General features: G+C 43.5%; 1 protein-coding gene across 1 annotated transcript in view; it reads left to right on the forward strand.

The window, feature by feature from the left end:
• The window catches only part of ADAMTS9 (ADAM metallopeptidase with thrombospondin type 1 motif 9), a 704,469-nt gene that overhangs the window by 224,023 nt on the left and 454,277 nt on the right, over positions 1–26,169 (forward strand). Inside the window, exons 17-19 of the mRNA XM_069206502.1 lie at positions 15,831–15,997; positions 16,080–16,209; positions 24,292–24,418. Of these exons, the coding sequence (XP_069062603.1) occupies positions 15,831–15,997; positions 16,080–16,209; positions 24,292–24,418 (424 nt within the window). The remainder of the gene's footprint in view (positions 1–15,830; positions 15,998–16,079; positions 16,210–24,291; positions 24,419–26,169) is intronic.

The raw sequence follows: 26,169 nt of genomic DNA on the forward strand, positions 1-26,169 counted from the left end.
GAGTAGGAACAAGTAGATTTCACAAGCAATGCTGTATGTGAACTAATGAAATATTGAAATACTTCAGGGTCTGCTACAGTACACAGGAGCAATATTTCTCTGCAGGATGAAAGCAAGTAGATACCTATAGGAAAATTGTTTGCCACATGCAAAATCCCAGTGAGCAAATAGTTGTCTCTGATCTAAAACATTGTCTGATAACTAGGGGCCTCATTATGACCCTGGCGGTCTAATGACCGCCAGGTTTGTGGTGGACCGCCAGGTTTGCGGTGGTGCGCCAATGCAGTGGTCCGAGCACCATATTACGACCGCGGCAGTAGCACTGCGGTCGGGCTGCCAGCACCTCCAGATTACGACTTAATGTCGGCCTGGCGGTGCAGGTGGTCCTAATACGCCAGGACAGTGCTGCAAACACCCTGACCAATGTGGCACAGAAAGAAAAGTCCAATCTGTAAAAGTTTCAAGGCTTTATTTTACATCCACAAAGATAAAGTCACATAAACTGTGCACAAAATCAAATTGTAAAGATAAATCAACACCATTTGTTGCCTAAAACAGTGAAACAAGTTTAACTTACTTACCATGAACACCATTAAATTAAACAGAGATCATGAGTCAGGGTTTAACATGAGTTATCCCCACAACAAGCCAAATTCGGGCATGCATGTGTGGGAATGGACTAACACATGTGCGCAAAAGGAGACAAAAATAATTTGGTAAATAATGTCTCGGGCTAAGGGAAGCTAACTAGAAAAATAAAATAGGTAGGTGTCAGCATACTAGCTTCTATTAGAAAAAGGGCATGTCAAGGAAAATAGCATTTATAGGGAGATGTACCTCTCCTAGGGTCAGCATTCAAGGGATCTTTGTCAGCAAAGTTCAGTTAGAAGCACAATTAGGGTAAGTGCAGAAGATGAGCTGCACAGACAACAGTTCTCAGGGACAACCAGAAGACAACGAACTGAAACTTACAAAGTCCATTTCTGTTGTAAAGTACACAAATGTCTCTGATTTAACCGTTCAGTGATCCCGCATCACACAAAAGGGGCAGTAACCAATCACAGTCTAAACACAAATCAGAGTTGAAACATTTCAAAGTTTTCTCAGGTTTGGTCTGAAGTCATCTTCTCTGTGAATCCAATAGTCAATTACAATCTTCGATCAATTTGCAGCAAAATGGATTGCCAGGGCACACAATAGACTCATATTCTCCCCATGTGAAAACACATGTTGATAGAAACAATTTATTTCACATTTAATCCACAGGCGAAATGTTCTGGAACCAAGGTCATTTAGAAACAAGTCTTGTAAAATTAAACAAATTAACCCTTTATTATTCATAAGAACAACCTAATGGAACTATTCATGTTACAAAAAGTGAAATGATTCATCACTTTTACATAACTGCAAATATGAGGTCTGCAGGCCTAATTATGCTAATACAAGAAATATAAATGCATTGATATATATCTGTTAAGAAAACACACATAATAAGCAAACTTATATATTCGGTGTTAATAATATTTCACATGGACCTCAATTCACTGAAATACCATGGGTAACGAGTGACATCACATGCCCCTTGACCTTCACTTGCACACACACACATACACACACACATGCTTACGCATACTCTCAAACTCACACTTACATACATTTTTTCTCACATAAACACACTCTTCCCCACAAGCACGCACACACCATACATTTAAAAGCATTTTCTACCTACCTCAGCTGCTATGGGTGGCTATATTCCAGCTAATTGTACTACAATTTTATTACACTAATAGTGAAAAATATGTTACTATTCACTATTAGTGTGATAAAAAAAATGACAGAAAATAAAGAGTGGAGTCCCAGCTGATGTCCATAAGGAGGAGCTAACTCTGTATTCCTGACACTGAATTTGGCACTTCTGAGGTCAGGGGTCGCACAGGCAGTCCCAGGGGTGGCAAAGACCAAGCCAGGGGTCGCAGCTGCGATCCCTAAATGATGTCCATGATATATCATCAGAAAGAATAACACATTTTATTAGGACTTATAAACTAGTTAGGGCATCAATTAGGTATGACAGAGAAGTGCATTTTTTTGTTTATTCACTTGCCTACTAATCTAAAAAAATCACACATTAAACATTATAAAATCAAACTTATATCCCCACTACCAGTTTCTTTAATGTTTAAAATATACTTCGACTTTATTTAAATCTTGTTAGCACACTGCTAAGCCTGGTAGGCACAATGGTGTCCACCACTAATGAAAACATGAGCACTTTTAAAATACGTGTCAGTGCAGCTTTTCTCTATGCCTGACTAAATTTTACATTCCAACACCACTATGCTAGAGATGCTGCTAAAATATTTCAAAGATCTGCTGAATAGGCCAATGGGCCAGTGGTAATGACTAATGTTCAGATAACTTAGAGATGCTTTGATGACGACTTTATCTGAATGGCAAAGGCAATTGCCATGCCAGCATCAGCAGTTGCTATCAGCAGCATGTAACATGACATTGCTATGCAAGTATGCAAAATGTTTCTAGCCTTGTGAAAAAACAATTGTCATGCCATTTTCTACTATTGCCCCCCAGCAACGTGTATAGCATTGTTGTCCTATCAGCATTAACAGCTCTCAGTATGGACAACACAAGCCATGTTACTATGCATACAACTGCCAATATATATAACCACCTTTACCACTCCAGAATGAACAAAGCCCCAGAACTGAAGCACTATTTCCATTGTAGTTCACATATTGTTCTGGTATGTAAAACATGAATGGTGTGAAAGTATGTGCATTTCCCTAGTATGTGCAAATGCTACTTCAGTAATTCCAATTTGTCCCAGTCATGTAAATCATGTTAAGAACACCTGTATCCACACACCATGCAAGGATATACTGGCATGCCGTGACCTACTATTCACCAGGGATTCTCTATTCCGGTGACCTTGGTGGACTGGCCCCCATGCGGTGTTTGCAGGGGACAGGCAATAGGGGGTGCTGCATAAGGGGTCTGTAATGTGTTGCACTGGCCATCTAGCACAAGACCAAGACTACCTCCCAGTTGATAAATCGCTTATTTTCACATGTTCATATTTTAGCATGTGTGTTATTGCACAGTTTTAACACCTTTAGACCCTCACGGGTGAGTAGTCGCGCTTTACAAATATTGGTTATTTGATTGATTGATATACCAGTGGTTCTTCAGTTTCTGTTCCATGGCTGGATCAGTCGTATTCTTTAGAAAGGAGCAGGTAGGCCACTGTCTTTTTGTTAGCCATTGTGAAGTGTGGGTAATATTTACCGCAAGATGCCTCTACATGGAGAGCTAAGTCCAGTCAGCCTGTAACTCCCCATTCCCTAGAGGATCCCTTGGTTTCCCACTGGACTGATGCAGCAGTGACAGTACTAATGTTAATTCTGTTGGTTTGAGACTGTGGCCCGAGGCCGAGTTTCACGGTACTGGTAAGCTGTTACATCTGCACCTGTAGGAGTTGATACTGTGCATTAACACCTCACCAGTACTGCGGAATTCTGAGTTTATCCTTATGGAATGTGAAATAACTATGATGATCCGGTTTTATCAGAAGGAATTCCACGCGGTATCCTCTTTCCTGCTTCAGTAGGTGAAGGAGAGAGTATAGTTGGTAAGATGGGGAAGAGCAGAGGAGATATTAATCTGGCAGATGTGGCGCTTTAATTCTTCCCCATGCCACTGCTGGGGGTCGGGCTGAGGCAGGAGACCAGGTTCAGGTTAAATGTAGCCATTGTCAAAGCCAATTTACAGGCTGGATTTTCCTGTTAGTTAAATCGGGCCAGTATTCCCACATTCAAGTAACACAGCTGTGAGAACACAGGGCCATTTGTGATGAGGCAGAGCATATCCCTTGCTGGAATTCCTTTACCCCTGACTTGTGATCAGGCCCTCACAACTCACAGTCACTACTAATCAATTCAGAAACTCTGAGGCAATGTGGTAACATTTTTATCAATTTGTTAGAAATTGAGTCTCTAGTTGGCAGTCAGTTTACGCCCTGTCCAAGTAAGGACCCTCACTCTAGTCAGGGTAAGGGAGGTACATAGCTCAGATAACTCCTGTTCACCCCCTTTGTAGCTTGGCACAAGCGTTCAGGCTTATCTCAGAGGCAATGGGTAAAGTATGTGTACCAACACACACAGTAACATAGTGTAAACACTACAAAGGGACTCCACACTAGTTTAGAAAAATTGCCAATATTTATCTAAATCAAACAAGACCAAAATGAAAAAAATCCAACATATGCAAGCAAAGATATGCATTTTTAAAGTAAAAAGGGTCTTAATCCATAGAAATCATTGGATGCATCGTTTTAGCACAAAGTACCTAGTAGGCACCAAAAATAAAGTCGCACTGGTGAGCGTGCATCGGAAAAGCAAGTGATGCGTCTGTTCTTTACTTGCAAGTGAGGCCGTGCGTGTGTTGATTCTTTCTCCGCCGGGCAAGTGATGCCCAATTCTTTCCTCGCAGGGAAGGGATAGGGATGCTTTGATTCCCGGACAAGCAGGCTCAGATCCGTGCAGTGATGTTGAAGATTTTGACACCCAGGGACGATGCATGGAAAATCTGGACACATGGCAGTGATGAATCTGCGCTCAGCTGGCGATGTGCTGATTTTTCAGCCGCAGTGCAGGCGCTGTATCGATTTTTCTACCGCTCACACAGCGGTGTGTGGATTTTCCCCTGCAGGTTAGCAGCTTCCACTTCTGTGGGCCGAGGGTCTGGATTTGGCACCACTTAGTAGGTCAGGACTCCCAGCAGAAGAGCCCAGGCACTGGCAGATGAAGCCTTTGATGTCCCTAAGACTTCAGAATAGGGGGCAAGCTCAGTCCAAGCCAGTGGAGAAACTTCACAAGCAGAATTTCAGTAAGCAAAGTCAAGTCTTTTCCCTCTTAAGGCAGAAGCAGCAAGCCAGCAAAACAACAGGCAAAGTGGCAGGTCCTCCTCAAGCACCAAGCTCTTCTCCTTGGCAGATGTTCCTTTTGATCCAGAACTAATCTAAAGGTCTGCAGTTTTGGGTCCACCACTTACACTCATGTCTGCCTTTGAAGTAGACAAACTTCAGAGGAAAGTTTCTGTTCTTCAGAAGACCCTGCCTTGCCCAGGCCTAGCCCCAGACACACTCCAGGGGGTTGGAGCCTGCGTTGTGGGAGAACAGGCACAGCCCTTTTAAGTGCAAGTATCAACTCCTCCCTCCCCACTCTAGCCTGGGAGACTCATTAGGATATACATGACACACCTCAGCTCCCTTTGCGTCACTGTCTAGAGGGAATTCACAAACAGCCCAACTGTCAGTCTGACCCAGATGTGGATTCCACATGCAGGCAGAGGCACAGAATGGTTAAGCAAGAGAATGCCTACTTTCTAAAAGTGGCATTTACAAACAGACAATCTAAAAAACAACTCTACCAAAAATGTATTTTTAAATTGTGAGTTCAGAGACCCCAAACTACAGATCTCTATCTGCTCCCAATGGGAAACTGCACTTAAAAGATATTTAAAGGCAGTCACCATGTTAACCTATGAGAGAGAAAGACCTTGCAATAGTAAAAAACGAATTTGGTAGTATTTCATTACCAGGACATGTAAAACACACTAGTACATTTCCTAGTTTTTAAATACACTCCACCCTGCCGTTGGGGCTCCCTAGGGCCTACCATAGGGGTGACTTACATGTAGCAAAAGAGAAGGTTTGGGCCTGGCAAGTGGGTACACTTGCCAGGTCAAATTGGCGGTACAAAACTCCAGGGCTACTCATGTGAGTGTCACAATCAGTGCTGCAGGCCCAGTAGTAACATTTTATTTACAGGCCCTGTGCATACATAGTGTACTTTACTTGGGACTTACCAGTAAATCAAATGTGCCAATTATAGAAAAACTGTTACCAATATCTTTTAGTCAAAGATCACTTGCACTTTAGCACTGATTAGCAGTGGTAAAATGCCCAGAGTATCACAACCAGTAATATCGAATTACAGCACAGGGCCCCAAAACAGGGGATCAGAAGCAAGAAGGTACAGGGAAACCACGCCAAGAGCTGCCAGGTCTAACTCAATTTTAGAGCACTTGAAAGGAAAAGAAACCTACTTCTACTCTCAGTTGACAGACGATATCCAGGATATCCATGCTGTTGCACCTTTCAGGGTCGGTTTGCCTGGCTCGAAGGTAGGATGGCCGCTGGTTGGGCTGAAGCAGAGAACCTTCCTTTGAGGATATTTCTAGGGAGATTACCTGGCTACCCCCTCTACATGAGTTTCCAACTACAGGTTGGAGAGGGATCAGCCTGAGTCATGGTTTTTAACACTATAGTGTTAAACTTTGAGAGCTTACAATAACGTTTGTTTCTTTCACCATTAAAATAGCTATGTGGCATTGCTTATAGATTATGCGTTTTCACTTAATGTGAAGATCAGATTGAATGCATTCTACTTGGATGTAGTTCATATTGTAAAAAAGGAGTGGAGGATTTAGCCTCATGACTTAAAAAACAGGAGAGGAGGAAAGGACGTGGAGCTAATGCTATTAGTTTTGCACAACTACCATTGGTTGTCTGGATTGTGCAGAACGCACTTTATCTGTGGGTCCCCCTCCTCAGGGGCCTGTGAGAAGGAGAGCAAATAATGTTTTATTTGAAACAAAAGGTGTCTGTGGTGAGGTGGGAGCACCATATAATGTAGTTTCATGAACAAGGACATGGGACTCGGAGTGTTGAAGAATACCAGTAAGTAACTTGATCATTGCGGATTTGTAAGCAAGTAAATTCTGAAAACTCTTAGAATTGTTTACACAGGTCACAGGTTTGTTGGAGGATGGGATACATACTGTTCAATTTTTATTGGTGTCAAAGGAGGGCATTCAGGTTCTATTTGCTAAAACGTGTTGCTTAATTAAACTTAGATTAGGTTATTTTAGAAACGAAAGTGTAAACCCAAGTACCCTCTTAAGGTCTCCAAGTAGCTGTAAATTTATTTCCAAATGGTTCTTTCACCAGTATTGGTTCTTTCATAGATTCACATGCTTGTATCATCCCCTTCGTCGAGGTGGGAGTCCCACGGTAACCTTAAATATACATAGCAGTAAGTGTATTACACTAGGCCTCAATGGCCTATACTGGCACTGTTATAGCCTATCCATGTTCTTTTATAAAAAAAGAACCAAATCTGAACTATAACCAATCAGGGGACAGCAACCTCCAGAACACTGTTTCCCTCAGATTTTCTACCGCACGTCGTGTGAAAGGAGTCTCCCTGAGCTGTAGTCAGCTTCTTTTTCTGACAGGAAAATGTCTTTCAGATATCTTGGATTTCCAGTGGTCAGGATGTCCAACCAAACTAAACAAGGACTTTTCAGAAATTGTGACAGTTGTGGGAGAAATAGACTTCATATTTATGTCCCCCACAAGAAGTGTATTTACTGCCTACATCCAGACCATAAGGTGAGAGATTGCAAGATTTGTCACACCTTCAGTCTGAAAGACAGAGGGGAGGACTTTTGTTATGGCTACAAAAGCAGAAGGCTATGGAATACCCTTCTTCTGAGGAGAGTGAGGCCTCCTCACAGACTTCTCAGTCCCCAAAAAAGGCCTAAAAGTAAAGAAAGACTTTCTGCAGAACATCCAAAGAAGGTTTAAAAAAAATCTAAACACCTTTCTTTAGAGAAGCAAAAAGGCCAAGAAAGCTATGCCTCATCATCATTAGAAACCTGGTTAAAAGCCTTAAAAAAGGTTCACTCAGAACCTACAACTCCTGTGGGGAAAAGAGCACCTCCAAAAAGTGCTTCTCTGTCTTTGTCACAGAGGAAAAAATGGGAAGAAAATTCTTCAGACTTTTTACAAAAGAGGCTCATCGACAGCAATACTGTCGACGACCAAGTCTACAGTAACCACGATGACTATCACGTCAACGTTCAACACAGCAGTTTCCCCTATGATAGTCACGTTGTGGCTACTGTCGTCGACGGCGATCATAACAGCTAAAATCTACAAAAGGGCACCGTCGACGACTATTCAGCCATCAGCTATGCACGCGTTGACGAAGAAATCGTCGACGAGAGACAAGCCACCTAATACTGTGTCGACATCAGATCGGTCTACAAGACACAAATCGAAGACCCTATTGAAGACAGTCCCGTCGACAAGAGAACCGTCTAAGAGAGACCCGTCAAAGAGGGATCCTTCGATGAGGCATCCGTTGACGAGGAACCCCTCCATGAGGGACCCGTCCATGACACAACCATTGATGACATGTCCATCAACGACAGGCTCGCCGACAACACAACCGTCAACAACGGACACAGCAATGAGAGAAACATCCACAACTGATCTGGCAATGACCACTTCAGGAATGTCAAGGTTTCTCTCTCTATCATTGATAACTGTAGGAAAGAAAGCATCTCCAATCAGACCAATGCATACCTCCCCAAGTAAGGTATTACCGTATCCTCCTCAACACCTATTAGATGACGACGACGGATCTTTTCAAGATCACAGAATGTTTGGAGTGGCCAACAGTCCGTCACAACTTACTGTCAGGACCCAGATGATGATGGGGATGATCAGTATCAGGACAGCTATTATTCAGCAAAAGTCCAACCAGATCCGTCGTATTCCGCATATGGGGACGCAGACACCTCTTTCCCTATGCCAAGGTCATTAGTGACAGGTCTCCAAAACATGTTGCAGGACCACTACAGAAGATTTCCGCCCTCAGTATCAGCAACTTCAACCACACAGCAGTATGACCTGCAAGTGGGACTGTGGACCCCTCTACCTAGACATCCAGGGACAACGCTCAGATCAGATACAAACATCCCTTTTGTACAGCCACCTGAGGATGACCCTCAATCCACAGATGGAAAAAGGGAAGAGGGAGAAATACCTGAAACCACTCCTAGTGAGTAGGACGAATACCTGATTCCTATGCCATCACCACCATTTGCAGGACCAGTGGATTCACCCCCGGAGGACATAGGGGGATTCCATAATTTAATGGAACGAGCGGCTAAATGTTTCAAACTGCCCATTCTCTCTCTCTCTCGAGAAACTGATTGTTTCTTGTATGACTTTAAGGAACCATCAAAAAAGTCACTTAGAGCCATACCTATCATTGACTTTATATGGCAGGAAGGATTGAAAGCAATCAAAAACCTGGCTACAATACCTTACCTGATCCCACGTTCAGAGAAAAAATATAAAGCCACGGAAGATTCTCCAGCTTGTTTAATTGCGCAACCGAAGCTGGATTCCGTGGTATCTCAGGCGACGCAATGGCGCTCGAAAAATCCTTCAACACAAATAACATCCCCATCAGATAGAGAAGGACGCCGTCTGGACAACATAAGAAAAAGGTTCTCCTCAGAAGCAGCAATAACAGTCAAAGCTGCCAACTTGTTAGTCATTCTAGGCAGATATTATCAACAAATGTGGGCAGTCATCCTCTCACATTGACCTCTTGCACGAGGATGCTAAACTAGAGGCAAATAGTGTTTCTGGAGGGAGAGGAGATCGCAGCCGAAGTGATTGATTGCGCAATCAATATCTCACTAATGGGATTTAGACAACTGGCGGGGGCAGCGGTGTTGCACAGACAGGGCTGGCTGAAATCTACTTCTTTTAGGCCAGAGGTGCAAAACAAAATACTTGACATGGCATATGATGGGGAAAGCCTCTTCGGCAAGCATGTGGATGAGATGTAATAGTCCATAAAGGCATATACAGACAATAACCAAATCCCTAGGTACTTTGCAGTACAAAAGACAGCCATTACGAGGGGGCTAGACGTAGGGGAAGTCACTCCGTTCGTGGTGGTTTCCAAACATATAGACAACAATACCAAATTGCTCAAACAGGTTTTCAACAGCAGTACGGACAACACCAGCAGCAATACAGATTACCACCTACAGCTGCCTATAGACACCCCACGAGGGGAAGAACTGCTTCCCGTGGCAGAGACATGGGCAGAAAACAATGACCATGCATTCATTCCAGCTACCAGCCCCACTTGTGTTTCACAGATTGGAGGCTGCATCACTTCAGAGGTCAAGGATAACATCAAACAAGTGGGTACTAGATATAGTATCCAGGGGACATACTCTAGAATTCATTCAGAAGCCTCCAAATACCCCTCCATCAGGACCACCACCTCCATGGTTAAAACAGCTCCTCAAAGAAGTATATTCAATTTTATGCATATGGGCAATAGAAGTTGTTCCAATTCTGCACAGGAACCGGTGATTCTCTTCCCTTTTTTTTCTAGTAAAAAAGCCTTTGGGGGATTGGCAAACGCGATTTGAGGTCCTTAAACAAGTTCCTGAAAAAACAAACGTTTCGTATGGTAACGCTTCAGGACATTCTATGCCTCTTGAATACAGGAGATCACATGACATCTCTAGGCCTCCGAGATGCGTATTTCCATATCCCAATACATTGAAACCATTGGAAATTTCTCCGGTTCAAGGTAGCTGGTATACATCTACAGTTTTGAGTCCTTCCATTTGGATTAAAATCGCCCCCCAGAATTTTTACCAAAGTGCTAGGCCTAGTAGCAGTTCACCTACGCCAGCTGGGGATACAAGTCTTTCCAGATGTGGATGACTGGCTCATAAGGGCATCCACAAGAACTCAGGTGGTAAACCACACATCCACTTGCCTCCAGTTGTTCAAAACTCTAGGCCTTACCATCAACTATAGCAAGTCACACTTCCATCCCACAAAGAAGCTGAATTTCCTAGGAGCGATACTGGATACTATCCAAGGCAAAGCATTTCCATCTCAAGAGAGACGGCGAAAGATTTCCAAAATGGCTCAGAAGCTATCAACAAAAAAGTTCATTTCAGTTTGGAATTACAAATGATTCATGGGAATGATTTCTTCATGTATTCCACTGATCCCAAATTGCCGACTGCACATGCGACCTCTACAGGAGCAACTAGACACTCAGTGGCTCCAAGTGAATGGCTCCTTCGACTATCAAATTCAGATCATGTCGGAAATGAAAACTGCCATGTCTTGGTGGGAAAAACAGGCAAACTTATCCAAGGGCCTTTCTTTTCTTCAACAAGTGCCAGAATATATAATGACAGATGCGTTGCTTGAAGGTTGGGGTGTCCACCTTCAAGATCTGCAGATAAGTGGCAACTTGACATAAAAGGACAAACAGCTTCATATAAACCAACTGGAGCTGAAAGCCATAGATCTAGCACTGAGGGCTTTCTTACCAAAAATACAAAACTCAAAAGTTCTCATCAGAACGGACAATACCACAAGTATGTTTCACCTGAACAAACAGGGCTGCACAAAGTCCTTGGAGCTTTCACGTCAAGCTCAGAGCATCTGGGAATGGGCCATAGAAAATTAAATTTCTCTGAAAGCTGAACACCTGCCAGGACAAACCAACCTCTTGGCGGACGCTCTGAGCAGGACATTCCTCCCGTATCAGAAGTGGGAACTCGACCAACAAGTTCTCAACCAACTTCTCCAAAAGTAGGGCAAGCCGAACCGGTATCTTTTTGCCACATACGAGAACAAGAAATTCCTGTATTACGCAAACTGGCATCCCCAAAAAGGGTCGTGGGGAAATGCCTTTTTGATTAGATGGTCAGGAATCTATGCCTATGCTTTTCCCCCAATTCCGCTCATCCCCAGAGTGATAAACAAAATGTAAGCAGAGGGATGCCATCGCCTCATTGTGGCTCCCAGGTGGCCCAGACAGGTCTGGTTCACAGAACTCCTTCTGTATTCGGAACAACCACATGTTCTACTCAGACAGACACCAGTCCTACTGACCATGCACCAGGGCAAAGTCAGGCATCCGGATCCTTCATCTTTACACTTATTGACCTGGCTCCTGAATTCAATGAGTACTCCACCATGAACATTTCATCGAAATGTAGAGAAATATTAGCCAAGGCCAGAGCGGACATCACCCCTAAGACCTATAAACTTAAATGGAAACATTTCTGTTTGTGGTGTGCTACGGAAGGAGTCCATGCTATGTCATCACCCCCGGAACAAATACTTCCTTATTTATTACATTTAGCAAAATCTGGGTTTTCTTACTCCTCAATACAGGTACATGTGGCAGCAATTTCAAGATTCCGCTGTTCTCAGCACACCTCCTCACTATATTCTGCCAGGATTGTAAAACAATTCCTCAAGGGTCTTTTTAGAGTATTCCCACCGGTGCATAAACCTCCACCGTTATGGTCGTTAAACATGGTGTTAGCACAACTCATGAAGCCTCCTTTAAAACCAATCCACAGGTCAGAGTTAAAATTCATCTCTTGAAAGACATCGCTTTTACTGGCTCTCACATCAGCAAAAAGAGTGAGTCACATACAGGCCTTCACCATCAAAGAAGCTTTTCTTCTGTTCATTCCAAATGGTGTTATACTTCGAACATACCCTAAGTATATACCAAAAGTACCATCAAACTTCCATCTAAATGAGCCAGTGGTCTTAAGAACATTTTTTCCTAACCCACAGATAGCTGCAGAGAAATCACTGCATTCGCTAGATATAAGGAGATGTTTAAAGTTTTATCTTCAAAAGACACAGAGCATTCGAAAATCGGACCAGCTATTCGTAGCATATGGAGATACAAGAAAAGGCTCTGCAATATCTAAGCAGACCATTGCCAGGTGGATGGGATTAGCTATACAATTTTGTCATGCCCAGGCAGGAAAATCGCTGAATGGTAAGGTTATAGCCCACTCTACCAGAGCAGTAGCCACATTAGCAGAGCTTATCGTGGAAGTACCCCTGCAACTTTTAAGGGCAGCATCATGGTCCAGCCAGCATACATTTACAAAGCACTACTGCCTAGATGAGATTAACAAAATGGATACAGCCGTTGGGCAAGCAGTGTTAAGACATCTATTCCATTAAGGTGAGCCTCTCTGGTTATCCCACCGTCCACTTCAAAGGTATGGGATCTATATTTGTTTAATGTTATTGTTGTTAATATTGCTTTTATTATTATTATTATTATTATTATTATTATTATGTTATTATTATTATTATTATTATTATTATTATTATTATTATTATTTATATCATAATTATTATTGTTATTGTTCTTATCATTCTCAATACATATGTATATTGCTTTCTGATATTGGCTAAATGTGGCATCATTCCTATTGTTAGCGATGTTATGGCTAGAATAAATTATATAACTGATCACTACTCTAATTCAAGCATGTGAATCTATGAAAGATCCAATACTGGAGAAGAAATTTGGTTACTGTTAGACTTTTCATCCTTGGCGTGGTCTCCCTTAACTTTTTGCCTCTGTTCCCCAGGTTTTTGATGTGTGCTGGACTCTGATTTTACTGTTTTTGTTACTCTGGGCACCTTACCACTGCTAACCAGTGCTAAAGTGCAAGTGCTCCTTTACAAAATGTGTATGTAATTGGCTTATCCATGATTGGCATATTTGATTTCTTAGTAAGTCCCTAGTACAGTGCACTAGAGGTGCCCAGGGCCTGTAAATAAAATGCTACTAGTGGGCCTGCAGCACTGGTTGTGCCACCCACATAAGTAGCTCTGTAATCATGTCTCAGACCTGCCACTGCAGTGTCTGTGGGTGCAGTTTTAACTGTAAATTCGACTTGGCAAGTGTACCCACTTGCCAGGCCTAAACCTTCCCTTTACTTACATGTCAGACACCCCTAAGGTAGGCCCTAGGTAGCCCCAAGGGCAGGGTGCAGTGTATGGTTAAGGTAGGACATATAGTAATGTGTTTTATATGTCCTGACAGTGAAAAATTGCTAAATTCGTTTTTCACTGTTGCAAGGCCTGTCCCTCTCATAGGTTAACATGGGGGCTACCTTTAAATCTGATTAAAGTGTAGATTCCCTTTGGGAGCAGATGGACATGTGGAGTTTGGGGTCTCTGAGCTCACAATTTAAAAATACATCTTTTAGTAAAGTTGATTTTAAGATTGTGTGTTTGAAAATGCCACTTTTAGAAAGTGAGCATTTTCTTGCTTATACCATTTCTGTGACTCTGCCTGTTTGTGGATTCCCTGTCTGGGTCAGTTTGACTGTTGGGCTGGTTGCACCTCACACTAGACAGTGACACAAAGGGAGCTGGGGTGTAGCCTGCATATCCTGATGAGCCATCTGTGCTAGGAGGGAGGGGAGGAGTGGTCATTCACACCTGAAAGGGCTGTGCCTGCCCTCACACAATGCAGTCTCCAACCCCCTGGTGAGTGTCTGGGGCCTGGCCTGGGCAATGCAGGATTTCACATTCCAAAGAGACTTTACTTTGAAGTAGGCCTACTTCAAAGGAGAAATGAGGTATAATACTTGAAAAACACTTCTGGAACCAAGAGGAACCTCTGCCTGGAGAAGAGCTGAATAGCTGAGGAAGAAGAGCTGCCCTGTCTGTGACTGTGCTTTGTGGAGCTATCCTGCAGTTGCTGCTTCTGCCAGAGTAAGAGGGCTGACTGGACTTTGTGTGCCTTCCATCTTGAGAAGAAATCCCCAAGGGCTTGATCTAGAGCTTGCCTCCTGTTGTTTGAAGTCTCAGGGACAGCAAAGACTTCTCTCTGCCAGCACCTGGAGTCTCTGGAGAGACTCTTACTCTGCCCTGTGGTGTCCATCCAGTTCTTGGGACCCTGAAAGAAGAAGCTGGCAGCCTAAAGACAAGAAAAACCACGCACAGAGTGCTGTACGGGGAAAAGATTGTCGCAAATCCGATCTGCAGCTGAGAAAAACGACGCGCCGCCGGCTCCACAGCTGAGAAACGACGCTCGCAGGAAACGCAACCGAAGAATCGACGCACGGAGCAGGAGAAATGATGCGCTGCATTGCTGACGGAAGCTGCGAGAGCACAACCTGCGCTGCGGGATTTTCGGATCAGCGTGCGGCTGGATTTTCGACTCGCATACCACTGTGAGGAGTTATTTTTGACGCATACCCGCCCGTGTGGGGTACATTTTCACTCTAGCAGCGCTAGTGTGTATTTAAAACTACTTAAAGACACTTTTTGATTTTTAATTGATAACTTGACTTGTGTATGATGGATGTTTGTCGTTTTGGTCTTGTTTTGTTTAGATAAATATTTCCTATTTTTCTAAACTGTTGTGTAATTTTGTATTCATGTTTTCATTAAGTTACTGTGTGTGTTGGTACAAATACTTTACACCTAGCACCCTGAATTTAAGCCTACTGCTCTGCCAAGCTACCAAGGGGGTAAGCAGGGGTTACCTGAGGGTGATTCTCTTTTACCCTGACTAGAGTGAGGGTCCTTGCTTGAACAGGGGGTAACCTGACTGTCAACCAAAGACCCCATTTCTAACAGTTACTTACCTGTAACTGTAGTTCTCCAGTATTGATATCTTTCATAGATTCACATGCAACCCACCCTCCTCCTCTCAGAGGCTCCCCTTATTTCTAAAGACTATGTACTTCACACTTGTATGGGAACATCTAGGGAAACTGCCTCTGTTGGGAGTGTTCTGGAGGGTGCTGTCGACCTGATTGGTTATAGTTCAGATTTAGTTATTTTTTATAAAAGAACATGGATAGGCTATAGCAGCGCCTGTAAACGCCATTAAGGCCTAGTGTAATACACTTACAGCTATGTATATTTAAGGTTACCATGTCCCACCTCAACGACGGGGATGATTCAAGCATGTGAATCTATGAAAGATACCGTTACTGGAGAACTACAGGTAAGTAACCAATTTTCTTTCTGCTATGTTGTATTGCATTACAACCTATGACATAAGACGGCATATTTTATTTAAAACATTGTTATTAATTATTTCTTGTTATTTTCCCCAAAACAGCTTTATCCAACAATGTTGGTGATTTCCTGCTAAATGGAGATTTTATCGTCAGCATGTTCAAAAGGGAAATTAAAGTAGGGAATGCCGTGCTTGAATACAGTGGATCTGATCATTCTGTGGAAAGAATTAATTGTACTGATCGCATTGAGCAAGAAATAGTTCTTCAGGTAACATATACATTCTTGAAACGCAGGTATATCGGAAGCGCCATTTCTTTAATTAATGCTAACCATTTAATTATTTTTGTAGGTGTTGTCAGTGGGTAATTTGTATAACCCTGACGTTAGATATACCTTCAATGTTCCAATAGAAGATAAACCCCAGCAATATTTCTGGAATCCACACGGCCCTTGGCAGGCCTGCAGTAAACTTTGCCAAGGTAGGAGCTGTATTTCGTCGGAATCTTCTGCTACTGTGTATACCTTGCAAAATACTGTGAACATATTTTGGACAACTCTCAAATATCTGAGTTCTTTTATTTTTCCATTAACAAATCATCTATTGATGTGTTTATTAGAAGTATTAGAACAAGGTTTGCCTGTGTTTTGTCTAATAAATTCATTAAATTAATGTGGATGCTCTATAATGGTTTGTCGGTTGTTCAGTTATGTATCATAGTCAGTGGGGGACACCAGTGCTTCATTTGTGCCGGTCTTTGCAGGTACTTGGACCAGCACTTATTTCATGACACAGCCACATATTTATCACAGTCCACCACATGGTGGCGCTGCCTGTCTATTTTTAAACATCATCAGAAGATTTAACAGTACAACATTCATAAAAAAATGATAATACCATTACATCTGGGCTATTCTTACTTCTGTGGATGGCCAAGAATAGTCAGCATTGTCACATGTGCAGGAGTGTAATGGGAAGTAGGTAGATTTGATACTTGCATTTGGCAGCGCTGAGAGGGACAGTGCGTGGTGAAATCTGCAGTGTCCTCCTAAGAACTCTGTTGGGCCATAGCACTTATTTGTCCTTACATTAAGCACTGGATGTCATATTCTTGCCCATTAAACCTTTATTTTTGCATCACTATTGTTTTTGTATGATAATGTACCATGTAGTTATCCCTCCTTGTCAGTAGTAAATGCTTAGTCATCAAATTATGACTGCTGCACATGTTTGGTTGTGCTAATTATGTGATGCATACTTGGTTATTTGTGCCTCTAAACCTGGAGAAAATAATTTTGCTATTCTCACTGTGTGGTTTACACTTAAGCAATCATCTAATTCCTTACCACGGACTCACTGTGTGGCATGTAGCACATGCTTTACCATTCTTGCCTGAAACATGCATGGTAATTCGCATTGTGTGGCAAGTGCTTGGTCATTCCAGTTGTTTCATACTTGCTTGCTCATGCTTCCGTCTAATTATGAGGCTAATAGCCAGCCATTCTCAATGACATTTCTCAATGTGTGGTATGTGCATTGTTGTTCATATTCTCTAGGAAGTACTTAACCACTCTTATTGTTCAGGACATGCTTTACGATTCAACTCTATTTCTTTGCAGGATGCCATAAGCATTCTATTGTACGATATAGACTTGCCAATTCTTATTCAATGCCCCATACAGAGCTATTTGTTCCTCAAATTTTGCAGTGCATCCCCGACTACACCCATGTTGTGGCACATGGTTTTGCAATCTTATTGTGCGGCACATGCTTGATCATTCTCCTTCTTAGGCACATGTTTGCACATATTTGCATATTTATTGGGTGGCACGTACCTCGTCTAGGAAGCTGGCGGCACTACAACGCTGTTCCCTGGGAAGTAACCTGCTGACAAAAGCAACAGTGGGTCCTGGCCATCATCATTGGTCTGGGATAGGATTGCTCCTATCCCATGCTCAGAGGCATCTGTCTGCTCAATGAACTGCTTATTATAATCTGGAGCTTTGAGAATGGACGCTGAACACAGTGCATCTTTCAGGTTGTCAAAAGCCTTTTGACAACTCACTGTCCAGTTTACATTTTTAGGTTGCTTATTGGAGGTGAGTGCTGTGAGGGGTGCCACAATAGTGCCATTGCCCTTCACACATCTCCCTTACTACCTAGTCAAGCCAAGGAATGCCCTGACTTGGGTCTGGGTTGTCGGAGCCTCCCAGTCCAGAATAGTCAGGATCTTTGGTTGTAATGGTTGAACTTGGCCTCCACCTATAAGAAGGCCCAAGTATACAATAGTGCCCTGCACTATCTGGCACTTGCTAGTGAGTTATACACATGCCTACTGCAGGGCCTCAAGGAACTTTCCAAAGTGGGTCAGGTGATCCTATCAAGTGCAGCTATAGACAGCCGTAGATATGCTGCACTAAAAGATTCCAGCCCAGCAGGGACTTTGTTCACCAATCTTTGGGAGGTGGCGGGGCATTATTTCATCCAAATGGCATTACAGTAAACTGGTAATGTTCATCTGTGGTTAAGAATGCTTTTTTCCTTGGCTCCTGGGGTCAAACCAATCTACCAGTGCCCTGGTATTAAATCAGAAGTACTGAGAAATTTTGCAGCACCCTGCTTGTCAATAGGTTCATCTGCCATTGGAATGGGGTGTTCATCAGTCTTTGGGACAGCACTGAGGCACTTGTAGTCCACATAAAACCTCAACTCTGGTTGGTTTACCTCCCTTGGGATAAGGTTTGGGGACTAAGACCACTGGGCTAGCCCGGGAACTTTCAGAGGGCGCACTAACTCTAAGATCCAGCATCTTGCTGACTTTAGCTCTGATGCTTTTTCTGATTTGATCAGACTGTAAATTTTGCTTTTGATAGGCATGCTCTCTCCAGTATCCACAACATGGGAACATCGGGTAGTCTGTCCAGAGGTCAAAGAAAAGAGCTCAGCATACTGCCTCAGGACATGCCTGCAGTCAGTCTGCTGTTGAGCATTGAGGGTGTCTGGGAATATAACTCCAATCTGCAGGATTGTGGGAGAGGAGGTCAGGGAGAAACAGACTTCCTGATTCTCATCAGTGACCATCAGCCCTGTCATAGAAGGGTTTAAGGTGGTTTACAAGGATAACCCTGTGAGGGATCTGGAAGTGCCAGGGTACACTAGATAGGTGACATCCCCATTTCACTCAAGGATAGGGTAGGGTCCACTGAATTTGCCCTGGAGGGCCCTAAGGGCCCCAGACTCCAACATCCATACCTTCGCCCTGGTTGGTTAGCCAGCAGTGCAGCCAAAACCATTGCTTCTGGAGCTCTTGGCTTGTCTCGAGGTTTTTGTTGGCTTTTTCCATTCTGAAACGAAGGCCAAGCACATATTCCACAATGTCTTGCTTGGGGTCTTTGAAAGGTGTCTCACAGCATTCCCTCACTAGACTCAACTGTCTCCTAACAGGATGGCCAAACAAAAGTTCAAAGGGACTAAAGCCCACTCCCTTTTGTGGCACCTCTTTGTAGACAAAAAGCAGGCATGGCAGGAATACATCCCATCTCCTTCAGAGTTTTTCAGGGAGTCCCATGACCTTTTGTGGTCTTGTTGAATCTCTCAACTAGACCATTTGTTTGTGGTTGGTATGGGGCAGTGAACTTATAAGTCACCCTACATTCCTTCTATATGGTTTTTAGGTAGGTGGACATGAAATTACTACCTCTGCCTGAAACCACCTCCCTAGGGAACCATACTCTTGTAAAAATACTGACGAGGGCCTTGGCACCTGCATGAGGAATTGCCTCAGGATACCTAGTCGCATGATTCACTACCACCGGTGTAAATCTGTTCCCTGATGCTCTTCGAGAGTCTAGGGTACGAACAATGTCAATCTTTACCCTTTCAAAGGGAACTCCAGCCACTGGAAATGGAATTAAGGGGGGCACTGGCTTGACAGGTGACACAGGAGCTGCAAAACTCCTTCACTTTCTGGGACATACCTGGCAAGTCAAAGTGGTTAACCAACCTACCCCAAGTTTATGTCTGGTCAAAATGCCCTGTTTGGGGATGTCATGGGCCAATGTGAGTAAGAACCCCTTGTAGTGCTGAGGCACTAACACTCTTCTAGTCGTGCCAGGTTTGGAGTCTCTGGCCTCAGTGTAAAGGAATCCCTCCTCCCAATAGTTCCTGTAGGAGTCACAGGACATCTCCCTTTTCCTGGCCAGCAGCTTGTTGACTCATGCTTTTAAGAGTGGAACAGGTCCTCTGTCCCTGGCAAAGATCTTCCCTGGAGGGTCCTCCAGGGCCTAGGAGCTCTGCAGTGTAAGGCTCAAGTTCCCGGGTCTCAGTTCCCTCAAGGACTGAACCAGTCTTCTCCCTGAGGAGCGGGGACCTGAACTCGTGCCTCTTTATAGGTTGTTTCCCAGCCTAATTGCCTTTTCTCTTGGAGGGCTGAACCATTATTCCAGGCTCCAACACCTCTTTTTCACCCTGGACCTTGATCTGTTGTTTGGTTTTCAAGCACACACATTCAGGTATTCCCAGCACGGCTGCATTGGTTTTCATCTATACTTCAGCGTACGCTGAGGTGTCCAGCTCATTTCCCAGCAGACATTTAACAGGAATTGCACAGGAGATGACCACCTTCTTCTGGCCAGTAACCCGTTCCCTTTCCAAGGTCACCATTAGCCATGGTATGAACCTTGACATTGTTATCAGCTTTGATAATTGGATACGTTTGTTCAGTTATGTATTGGTCTGGGGATACCAGTTTTTCAGTCACTGTGATGACAATTGCATCCCTCAGTGCTTCCATCTCATCCCCATCAATATGTGGCTTTTGTCTTTATTTCTGCAGGTTACTGGGCCAGTCAGTCAGCCTAGCTGCATCAACCCCAACCTCAGGGATCAAAGTGGCTTCAGTGTGCTCTCTGGCTTGGTCAGGGCACACCTGGAATCCCACCTGGAGACTCTCCACCCCAGTAGTTATGGTCTTTTTGGGACACATACAGTCCCCGGTTTGGTGTCCATTGGCCTTACAGTTGAAAAACCAAGCCTTTTCAGGATCCCAGTTTTTACCCTTATACCCACCCTTTGATTGAGAAGAGTCTCGGGCCCACTCTTTTGAGCAGGTGTTTGGGGGTCTTTGGAAGACTCTTTGGGGCTTTCCTCTTTGTGCCCTTTATATTTCCCTTGGGGGATTTGCAAACCCTTTCTTTTGGTCACCCCTACCAATGGCCTTCCTGGACACCCTTGTTTCATCCTAGTGGTCAGCCTTCTTCCACACGTCTTGAAGAGAGACTAACCCTAAGTCCACTAGGTAAGGATGCCGTTTTTATGAAGTATAGTTACTTAACAGATGCTCCTTCATAATTAAATTTTTGTGCCCTTTATAATGTACACTTTATTACCTGTTTTGATTGAAAATTCTACAAAATCTACCCAGGACTGTCTCAAGGTTTTGTGAGTCTCCCTGAACTTAATCCTGTACTCTTCTGTGGTGAGTTCAAAGCCCTCTATTAGGGTATCCTTCATGAGGTCATGCTTCTTGGGGGGGTCTGCAAAAAGAGGACAAAACAGAGCAGCTGGACCACTGTTGGTGTTGGCCTCTGCAATGATGACATCCATTGGCAGCTGATCTCTAACTGCGGTGTTGGAATCTCGATTGGATTTCAAACAAGCATTGCTGCTACAAGTGGTCTGGGTCCCCGGGTATCAGTGCAGGATGACTCCGGTGGGTTCTGGCATCTTCTCATTTAGTAGGGACATAGATCTGACCTCCTGGAGTACAGTGACCTCCTCCTGGGCAGATGCTACCGGCCGAACTGGCGGTTTGCAGAACGGTGTGCCGGATGTTGCGGTTGGTGCCTGCAGAGTGCCAAAGATGCTAACGGCTTGGTTAAGCACTGGAAGCTTTAGGAGGATGCACAGCTGTAGGACAAGTCGAGTTGTTGTGATTGTCGGGACAGGAGCTAGTAGGCAAGCAGGGTTTTGTGCCAAAGTCCACCAGCAGACCGCCGTTCTTACTTCTTCAGCTCTTGTTATTCCTTCTTCTTCTTTTAGTCAGGCGAATCGATTCTTCTGGTGTCAGGGGTTCACCTAAATACTCAATTTAGGGGAATTTAGGAGAGTGTAGGGTAGTAGCCAATGGGCTACTTACCCCAGGGGCGACTACATCCCCTATATGACCACTTTGTGTGGGGAGTGAACATAAACCTGTCCCATAATTCCTAGTTTCACCAAAAACAAGATGATGGAACCCTTCTTTCGTGGCGCACATCAGGCTGCCTACCTTAGGAGTATGAGACTAAAATATAAACATGGGTAGTGAGTGGTAAGAATGCCGCACTTCCGTTCCGTTACAATTCTTATTAAGGTAACACAATAAGTTAAATGAGAAAAAGAGGTGCCACTTGGTCGGGTGCCCCACTACCCTGGTGGGCACAAAGATTTGGGTATCAGGGTACACAAAAACAGTAAGTACAGTTAGACCAAGGCACACAGAGAAGTAAAAGTTCAACAATGTTTATGGGACGAAAGTAGAGCCCAAGTACAATGAAACAGCTGTTTCCTGTAAGACGACACAAACCTACACCTGTGAATAAATACTCTACCTATAACACCAACCCGGAATCATCGCTTTACTCTTCGCCTTTGGATTCATTGTACTTGGGCTCTACTTTCGTCCCATAAACATTGTTGAACTTTTACTTCTCTGTGTGCCTTGGTCTAACTGTACTTACCTTAGGAGTATGACTAGCCTGGTAGTGCACCACGCCTACATGCATGCTTTATTACCCACCTGTCCAGGTACCAAATGGGCCTCAGGGCAGTGGGTGACAACTCCAGGTCTGGGGGTAGCCTGAGTCACATATCAGAGGCGGCAGGGACTCTCAAGTCCTTGGCCTTGGTATGCAGATCTACAAGCCATCCTACTCGAGGAGTTGATAACACCTTTTTTGGAGCAGGTATTGTTTCTGGCCTGAGAGAGCATGGGCTGTCACATCCAGGAGGGACAGAAACATGTCTGTGGTGGCGCACTTGTCAATATCAGTCAGCCAGCACACTAAGGATCTGGTAGGTTTCAGGGAGAACCTGTAAGAATCCCTCTGGGTGCATGTCATAATAAATCCAAGACTGGCAGCAGTCTGGATTTTTTAAGACAAGGTGTTTGATAGGTTTCAGTGAAGCCAATATGTAGCTTGGTAACTTGTAATGACGAGTGTCCAGTAGATACCTCAAGATGGCTTCCTTGTTCACTTACGACATCTAGGAATCGAATTAGACATCAAAGGGGCATACGTGCTTATGAAGATATGTCCTCACATCAAATATAATGCACCCTGCTTTAGGGCTCCAAAGCCTGCTGCTGGGGTGACTTACATAAACTTAGATGCAGTGGTCGGGGCATGGCACACAGTGATTGTGCCATGTTGTGTTTACTCTCATGGCTTGCACCATGGCATGCAGTCTGCAATGTCAGGCTGTGTGCAATTTTCAGGGGGGTCCCTTTGGGTGGCACAATACATGCTAGAGCCCTTAGAGACACTCTCTAGTGCCCAGGACCTAGGTACCAGGGGTACAATTTACTTAGGACTTACAGGGGTACTACAGTGTGTGCCAATTGTACACAATTTAGATCTTTTACCTCATTTTAGGGAAAGAACGCTAGCACTGGGGAACTTCTTAACAGGAACGAAAAACGACAGTTCAAGTGAGTAAAAAGTGGGGGTGACCATGTCCAAAAGCGGCACTTTCCTAGACTTGGTTGTTCTCTTTCTATTGCATTAGCTAAATCATTCACTTACTGTGGCAAATACTTGTCCACCTCTTTCTGTGAAAACATGCGCAATTATACTCATTCTTTAACACATACAATGTTATTCAGATTTTGTGGTTTATTCTCCATTTTCATTCTGTAGCACATTTCTAGTCATTCTCATTCTGTAGCAAATGCTTAACATTTCCATTGTTTGGCACGTGCCATGTCAAATTCGTTCATTAACACATGCTTGTACATTCTAATCCTGTGTTGCATGCATGAAAAAGTTCCTTCTTTGATACTTATCTAGACTCATGATGCACATGCTTGCTCATTTTGTTGTGGATAACTGTCCATCTCATTCAGCTGCACTTCCTTGTCCTCCTGATTTTTTGTTTATCTATTCTTATCGTGCTGTACTTTGTTGGTCCACTTTCAGCCTCTTACATATACTTGTCATTCTCTTGTGGCAGTATATTCTTGTCCCTTCATAGTCTGAAAAGAATGGTTTTCTATTCTAGTTCTGACCATGTGCTTTCCCACTCTCTTTGTGCAACATGTACCTGGAGGTTTGTCTGCAGCAAGTGCTTCCCCGTTCTCACACTAAGGTACATGCTTAGTTATTTGTTTGAAATATTTTTGTAGGCACGTGGGATACATATTGGGTGGTTTTAATTCATGAAAAGAGGCAAAAATGAAAATATAACCTGTGTTTATATTAAGGTTAATTTCTGTTTATCTTCTTGTGTTTAGTGCTTAACATTTTACTGAGAAGGGTTGTGATTGTTGTTGTCTGTGCATTAAAATATTTGCTTTATTGTTCAGGGGAGCGAAAGAAGAAACCAATTTGTACCCGAGACTCAGACCAGTTAGTGGTATCAGACCAAAGGTGTGATCGAATCTCCCCACCAGATGCAATAACTGAGCCGTGTAATACTGAATGTGAATTAAGGTATTTAGACAGATAAAACTGCGTTTTTGTTCTTACTTTTTTCAAACTATTTATGTCTCCAGGCATGTTGTGGTCTACCTGATAGCTGGGCCCTCTTTACTGATAAAGTACCCCTAGAGGTAAATTATCACTCTGGTGAGATTAATGTTTCCGCATAAACACTAATGATTGTACATCCAGGGCTTAATTTGAGTCAGTGGTTTCCGGTGTTCGGCACCGGCTTTTAATCGTCAGCGCCGGCTCTAGTGACAGTCCATTACAATTTATTTTTGAGTGGAGCACAACTACAGTGCTTAACAATTCAATATACAGTAAAAAGAATAATACCTGTCACTCATGACGTTATTATAGCTTTGGGTGGCCTGGAATAGTCTGAATTGTCACACTTGTAGGAGTGCAATGGCTAGTAGTTGTGTTGGTTATGTCATTGGCAGCGTTGGCAGTGACAATGGTGGTGCAGTCTGCATGAACGACCTGGGAAGGGCCCTGGCACTTAATTTATTTAAAAACAAACGCACTGGCTATAGCAATCATGCTTTTCTGCTGATATGTTTTGAAGAGGATGAATGACTGCAACCTTTATAAGACACCTGAGTGATCTTTTTTTAGGCCTTCTTGGGCTGCTCACTAGAAGAACAGGAGTGAGGGGCCCTGTCCCTTTTTTAGTGACCTTCTAGAGGACGTAGATGTGTCCCTACTCTCACAGCCACACACAGGGATATTTGTTCAGCTTCTGGAGCCAAATCAGCAGCCTCCATTCTCTGCGCTTTAAAGTTTTATTAGAAAAGGCTGATATACCTAACGGTCCTTAGCTGAATGGTCTGGATAAAGACAATAAATGCAATCCTTATGTGGATTCTCGAAGTGAAGCCTCTTCTTCCCACAGGCCTTGCAGGCTCTGAAGAGACCCCTTTCCTCCTTATTTGACAATGACTGGTAAAGAAAATGTCAGATAGAACACCAACAAAAAGACTTTGGTGTAAAAGAGAACTGGTGAAGTACAGAAATTTTGGAAAACATTTCCAGAAATAACACTGAAAAGGTGTGACTGAGCAGAGCTCAGTGAAGACTCCCTAGCACGACATACAGTAGAAAATCTGAGGGACTGAAGCTTCTCACAGAAGTGTTCTAGAAGGTAAAGCAGCCTGATTGGCTGAAACCTATGTTTGGCCTCTTTTTTTTTAAATAGACTAGGATATGCTACTAAAGTGAAGGGCCTAAGGCCTTCATGCACTAAACTTAGCATTACATTGCTCAGACAAGGCACCAGGGGACTCCCCCTCAACGACAGGGAATGATTCATGCATGTGAATCTATAAAAGATGCCAGTCCTGGAGAACTAAAGTTACAGGGAAGTAACTTGGGGCCAGATGTAGCAAAGGGTTTTACCCATTCTGTGTCTCTGGGAAAATGTGTTCGTACATGTGGCCCTTATTTCCTAATCCCTGCAGGATAAGAAAATGTTGAGTACTTGTTGAAGGTTGCAGGAGTTCCACCAAAAATTTGAAGATTACCCATCCTTGATATATAGATTATATATCCTCTTTAAAGTGTGCACCTATGTATATGCCATGAGTAGGTTGGATGGGACATCATCCAGTTCTTGTCAGATATCCCACATTTGCTAAAACTGCGAAATTCCTCAAACATTCCTTTGCTTATGCTCGGTTGAGTTGTAGTCAATGTGTACTTACCTGAAAGTTTTGTGTTACTCAAGAGTGTGAGTGTAATGCACATTTAAACATGTAATC

The sequence above is a fragment of the Pleurodeles waltl genome, chromosome 9 (genome assembly GCF_031143425.1).
Source record: "Pleurodeles waltl isolate 20211129_DDA chromosome 9, aPleWal1.hap1.20221129, whole genome shotgun sequence".
Lineage (NCBI taxonomy): Eukaryota > Metazoa > Chordata > Amphibia > Caudata > Salamandridae > Pleurodeles > Pleurodeles waltl.